The 6,613-nt window shown below is 32.0% G+C and overlaps 2 protein-coding genes across 2 annotated transcripts in view; one reads left to right on the top strand and one right to left on the bottom strand.

Annotated features, from left to right (window-relative positions):
- Nucleotides 1–2,381, top strand: part of LOC104751849 (E3 ubiquitin-protein ligase RKP) — a 7,151-nt gene extending 4,770 nt beyond the window's left edge. Inside the window, exons 9-11 of the mRNA XM_010473894.2 lie at nucleotides 720–919; nucleotides 1,015–1,219; nucleotides 1,722–2,381. Of these exons, the coding sequence (XP_010472196.1) occupies nucleotides 720–919; nucleotides 1,015–1,219; nucleotides 1,722–2,030 (714 nt within the window). The 3' untranslated portion in view covers nucleotides 2,031–2,381. The remainder of the gene's footprint in view (nucleotides 1–719; nucleotides 920–1,014; nucleotides 1,220–1,721) is intronic.
- LOC104751847 (elicitor peptide 6-like) lies at nucleotides 3,111–4,006 on the bottom strand. The gene is made up of 2 exons (XM_010473893.2): nucleotides 3,666–4,006; nucleotides 3,111–3,374 (listed from the first exon to the last, which is right to left on the bottom strand). The coding sequence occupies exons 1-2, from the start codon at nucleotides 3,888–3,890 to the stop codon at nucleotides 3,279–3,281; spliced, it is 321 nt and encodes a 106-aa protein (XP_010472195.1). The 5' UTR covers nucleotides 3,891–4,006; the 3' UTR covers nucleotides 3,111–3,278.

Raw genomic sequence — 6,613 nt, 5'->3', positions numbered from 1 at the left:
ATTAGCTTTAGGTCAGTTGGACAACGGCTCTAACATAGTCATTCCAACTTATTGGGTTTCCAGATCACTTTTGTAGTTACTCACTTCAACGATTCGAGGATATCGAACACAGATCTTAGAGATCTACTTCTCCAGTCAATATCCGTCCTGGTACAGTACAAGGAGTACTTAGAAGCTTTTGAGAACAACGAGGCAGCGACCCGACACATGCCTGCAGCTCTACTTTCAGCGTTTGACAACAGGTCTTGGATCCCTGTCACAAATATATTTCTTCGTCTTTGCAAAGGTTCTGGGTTTAGTTCTTTAAAGAACGGGGAGTCTTCGTTTTCATCTACTGTTTTCCAGGTTGGTTAGGTTATTTAACTTTGTTTCTATCTGATCCTCAGCCTACATATTGGATTTTGATTTTATTTTTTGTCTAGGCACTTCTACGAGATGCTTGTGTCAATGATGGTGAATTACTCTCTACTTTTCTTAACCGGCTATTCAACACACTGAGCTGGACCATCACTGAATTTTCTGCCTCGGTTAGAGAAATGCAAGAAAAGTATCAGGTCAGATTATAAGCTTGGATCCCTTTCATTGATTAAGTTTTCATAGTAATTGATTACTTCCCTCTGAATGATTGTGTTGCTTGATCTGCTATACCCTTGCAAGTATTTGAAGTCTTATACGTGCTTTTCTTTAACCAGTTTTTGATTCGTCTTGTCTTTATGTAGGTAGTGGAGTTTCAGCAAAGGAAATGTTGTGTGATATTCGAGATTTCAAGCAATCTCGCAAGGGTCTTAGAGTTCTGCACTCACGCAATACCGCAGGCATTTCTTTCCGGGACTGACACGAATCTTCGTAGGCTCACTGAGTTGATTCTCTTCATCTTGAATCACATGACCTCAGCAGTAGATGACGAGTTCTTTGATTTGTAAGTTAGTTAAAATATCTCAAACAGCTCTAAAATTGATGAAAAAGCGCTCATTTTAAATTGATATGTTTTCTACTGGTTTTGAGCTCAATTAGGTCACTTAGACGGCAAGGGCAACCTTCAGAGAAAATTAGCCGAGGGATCTTATTAGCTCCTTTGGTTGGTATAATCTTGAATCTCTTGGAGGCTAGTGAAGACTCAAAACAGAAGCAACAACATGATGTAATTGGTCTTTTTGCAAGCATGGAGTGCCCCGATACAGTCTATTATGGGTTTCAATATCTCTTGGAATATAATTGGGTACGTAAGCTCTTGAATCTAGTTTTTGCTCGTTTGCTTCTCTTACTGACACAGCTTTCATTTCAGGACGGTTGTGTCNATTCTCTTCATCTTGAATCACATGACCTCAGCTGTAGATGACGAGTTCTTTGATTTGTAAGTTAGTTAAAATATCTCAAACAGCTCTAAAATTGATGAAAAAGCGCTCATTTTAAATTCATATGTTTTCTACTGGTTTTGAGCTTAATCAGGTCACTTAGACGGCAAGGACAACCTTCAGAGAAAATTAGCCGAGGCATCTTATTAGCTCCTTTGGTTGGTATAATCTTGAATCTCTTGGAGGCTAGTGAAGACTCAAAACAGAAGCAACAACATGATGTAATTGGTCTTTTTGCAAGCATGGAGTGCCCCGATACAGTCTATTATGGGTTTCAATATCTCTTGGAATATAACTGGGTACGTAAGCTCTTGAATCTAGTTTTTGCGCATTTGCTTCTCTTACTGACACAGCTTTTCATTTCAGGACGGTTGTGTAAGCGGGGATGATGCCTATGTAAAAAAACTTGGACAACTTGAGAATTTCTTGAGCCATCTCATAGACAGGGCTCCGTCGCAAGAACCTGAAAGAAAAGAAGAGTCATTCAACAAAGACACGACGGATATAGAAGACAACACTTGCTGTATCTGCTACGCGGGCGAGGCTAACGCCATGATTGCTCCGTGTTCACATCGATCATGTTATGGCTGCATAACTAGGCATCTTCTCAATTGTCAGAGATGTTTTTTCTGCAATGCTACAGTTATTGACGTTATAAGAGATAACGAAGAATAAGGCGATGGTGATTCTGAAGCTCAGGGTAGTTGCATTTGGAGGTTGTTGATTGATGTAGTTGACACAGAAGGAAAGATAATTGAGGTGGGAACCAAGGAGGAAGGATTATAAATTTACAGATTTATAGGATTAATAATAAGAAACAGAACAAAAACAAAGGTCTGTGATAATTTTGTAGGATATGGTCTTGTGGTCTCTAGGCCTCTCCTCCGTTTTTTCATTGTATATATGAGAGTGAAATGGAAATGGTTTAAAGGCCTCTGTTTCGTCGCTTGGTTTCTTACTGTTTTTTTAACAGTGTTTTAAATTCCAGGCCGATTTGGTGGGGTAAATGTGTAACCTGGTTTGTAATTCAATTCACTTATACTTTGAAAATCCAAATTAGGATTCATTAAACTTAAAAAGAAATCTAAGAATCTGAAAAACATATTTTGCAAAGATAGCAAGTTCAAAGTCTACTAAACTTCTGTTGAATCAGATCGATTAGTGATTGAAAGGAGTTTGCAGTTGCAGTCTAGTTTTATTAGTTACTCCATATGTTTCATTTAATTAGATGTTCAAAAGTTTGTTTCATTTTTTCCCCCAAGTTCCTATACATAAGTTATATTTATTTAGTATATTTTGATTGTTTGTAATCTAAAGTCTCTATTTTTAAAACTAAATATCAATTTTATATATATATCGAGATAACAAATATTTACCACTTCTTAATCTCGGTATTTTTTTCACTAAAAANAAAAAATTTTTTTTTTTTTTTTTTTTTTTTTTTTTTTTTTTTTTTGGCAACCACGAAAAATCTTATAAACGAGAATGTAGTGAATAATTTTTTTTTTTTGATAATTTACTGTTTAACTAAATTGAGATATTTAGGGGTTTTTCTTATTTGAGTCATTGGGATAATTGTTTTGAGACAATTGTGGTATTTAAGGCCTTAAGGGTATTTATAAAATATAGAGCTATAAGTAAAACGACAAATTAGATAAGAACAACATAAGAATATATATATCGATATACACGATGAAAATAATCAGCAAGTCACGTATTTTAGTAGGTAAACATGAAAACTATGTTACAAAAGAGTTATCAATTTTGTCTTCTTTCATATAAATAAAGCATGTAGAACATAAACTAAAAAGCAAACCACTCGCAGAAAACAAAAATTCAAGTAAAGAAATTTCAAGATCATAAGTGAGTTTTTAAACAAGAAGAAGACACACACACAGACACAAAACAAGTGTTTATCAGAAATCAATTGTTTTGACCAGGTCGTCCTGAGCTGTAAGGTGGTCTTGGTCTCCTTCTTAACACTCCTGTGATCCTCGCCATAAATCCTGTTTCTTCTACCTATATAATCACACATAAATACGATGTTTAAAAGGAGTAGCCATCAAATCCAATACTACTACCATCAAATCCAATATAAGTAGCCACTTTTAAAATTAAGTGTGTGGTTGACCCCAAATACAAACACTTAGCTTCCTAAATTAACTTCTTTTTCTCCACGTTTACCTAAACTATGTAATTCTCAAGCTGATGCATCTTTGTTTTATGTTCTTATTATATATATACTTATAAGATAACCACGTTGATAGAGGAAAAAATGAGCTGACAAGATTGTGAACATAGGGAGCTTACGAGTTCATCAGTTCCTGTGTCTTCTTCTTCTACTAGTGATGGTGATGATGATGAAGATGATGATGAGTGTGGTGGTATTGATGATGAATCAAGACCAAGGCACTTCAATATGGCTTGAACAACTTTGTGACAAGTAGAACATGGAAAGTTGAGAAGCGAGTAGTAATCTTCTTTTTCTTCATCTTCACTTCTACTTCTTCTCTCTTCTTCTCCATTAACTTCCATTTTATTTTTTTGGTTCTCTCTTCTTCTTCTTCTTCTTCTTTTGCTCAATGCATTAAGTGTTGTGTCTAGTTTTACCTCACCTGCTTCTCTGTGTTCTTTACACACACACCCTACCTTTCATTTAATACCCTTATATAATTAAACTATATACATTCAGATTTTTACATTTTTTCTATTCATGACTTAAAGTAACGTAATAAGTTGAACAAATAAAAAATAACTTTTAAAGAAATTAATGTATTAGTCGGTGCATTCTAAGGATATTACTAAAAAATTTAGTTATTTTTATAAATTCATAGTTGGGTTGCTGTGAATAAGATGTGTTGGCGAACGCACACATATATATATATATACCATTTTGTTTCTTGCTGTTCATAATTTTGCTTATGGAATTTTATTTATGTCTTTCTCTATCTACCTCTTTGGACCAGTGTTCCATTTGCAATAGAGAGTCCACTCTTGTGAAAAAACAAATGTAGTAAATGTGAGTCTTTATTATTCTCTCAGCGTTTTTTGTCTTCTGTTGTTAATTAATTACTATACTAGTAGTGTTGATTTTGGATATTAGTTACTTATTCATTGGTTCGTCTTCTTATAAATTCTATTTTATTTGAAGTTAGAAAATTAACGTTACAACCTACAATAATTAATTACTGGTAATTTGTTTTATAAGTATGGCTCTTGTCTTCATTCACTTCTCACTTATTGTCCCCTCGTACCAAATACATTGATATCTAGCTACTAGTAGCTGAATATTAGTTTGATGCAAAGGATGATAGAATGTTATATTGATACTCTACCACATTCTAAAATGAATGCATGCTGAACCGAGTTTGTATACTGGTCTCTCAAAGAAAAAGAATATGCATCACTTCTGCTAATCGGATTCATGGTCAGAGATATGCTAACCTTTCTCAGCTATAACCAACTGTTCCTTAGTTGAAAAGTCAAACTATATAAAGCTTTACTTAAAGGATGATATAAATTGCAGAGTTCCTGTATGGAATGGTCAGCAGTAAGTTGGAGGGGGAAAATGACAATATATTGCAACCATAGACAACAAGGAAGGAATTTTCATCTTACTCTTACAGTTTCAATGAGGTTGGAGTTTTCCAACTGTTTCTGGGCAGCGCTTGTATATATATACCCTGAAAGAACTTTTTGGAAGGCCGAATGTACTTGCTTAAACATTTGCTTGACATTAATCCTCATACCCCTCCACATTCTAAATTGAATGTATCTATATATACATTTTTTTAAGACATTTATCAAATAAATCCTGAAGTTCAAACCTATTTACAATCATGTCATTAGCATTAAATATATATATACATTTTTGAAGACATTTATGAAATAAATCATCAAGTTCAAACATATTTACAATCATGCTATTAGCATTAAATATTTTTAATTTTAATTTATAAATATAATTTGATTATATTTCTCTCTCCTTAATGAATCAACAACTAATTGCAATATCTCATTAAATATTTGTTTTGTAAAATTCATAAATATTTCCTAAAATATCGCCTTAATTTATTACAATATTTAATGCTAACAATAAAAATGTATTTGCAAATCTCAATAAATCTTTACATTGTCCGTTTTATCTGCAAAAAAAAGGAAAATAAAAAGAATTATCATATTTCATAATTATTTCTGAATCATATGTAAACAATTCTAAAATTAAGATATTTTGAAGATAATGTATAATTGATTAGCAAGATTTTTGGTAATGTATTTTTTTGCATTTTTTCGTTATTTGGATTTTGAAAAACGTGCCTGTTGTAGTTAAGAAAAGAACAAAAATTGTGTTTGGATATCTAGCGGGATGAATTTGGGTACTAATATAAATTGAAAATTATTTCATTGATTGTTAGTAAATCATCAATTCATTATTTTGTTAATACCATCGACATTTGAATATTAGGCAGATCTAATTAAGTTTATTAAATTACGATTATATAAAATAAACAAACAATACTACGGTATACCACATGTTTTATTCTGAATTTAACAATTTAAACCGGTAAATCTAAATTTTTAAACCAGTAAACCTAAATAATTTAGATATAAGAGATATATATTTAAATTTTTCAAAACATTAGTCATATATAGTTAATCTACTAAAAAGTTACATTTTATTTTAATTATAATATAAAACTTAGATTTGGAATAGTATATATGGTTACTTAGGAGAATATTAAGAATTGAAAACACTAATTAAGCAAATTTAGTTCAGATTAATTATTCGATGCTATTTTTGTTAACTCAATAATGAAAAAAAAAATCAAGCGGAAAGTTTGTCAAAAAGAAAAAAAAAAAATTCAAGCGGAACCAGATTGAGCAACAAATTCATGAAAAACTAATTTTGATTTTTTTTTTTCTATACAAATCAAGAAAGTAAATAATGTATAATATATGATAACGAGGTAAGGTGATTATAAATTGGTTTTGTAGCTTTTATGTTTGTCACCAAATTAAGAAATTTATAGTATAATCTTGGAACTTTATAGATTGGATAGTCCTGGTCTATGCAATTAAGAAACATATGCAGTTAACCGTATTTGTGTTAAATTATGGTTACAATCTTACAAGATCCTCTATACACCACGTTGGACTTGGATATCATGTTTAGAGATTACAGCCTATAACACTGGTTCATTGACCTGACCAATACAAACGACTACAAGTCGTTACGTATATTTTTCTAAATTTGGAAA

Source organism: Camelina sativa, chromosome 16 (assembly GCF_000633955.1).
Source record: "Camelina sativa cultivar DH55 chromosome 16, Cs, whole genome shotgun sequence".
Taxonomy (NCBI): domain Eukaryota; kingdom Viridiplantae; phylum Streptophyta; class Magnoliopsida; order Brassicales; family Brassicaceae; genus Camelina; species Camelina sativa.
This window is presented reverse-complemented; position numbering and strand designations above follow the sequence as displayed.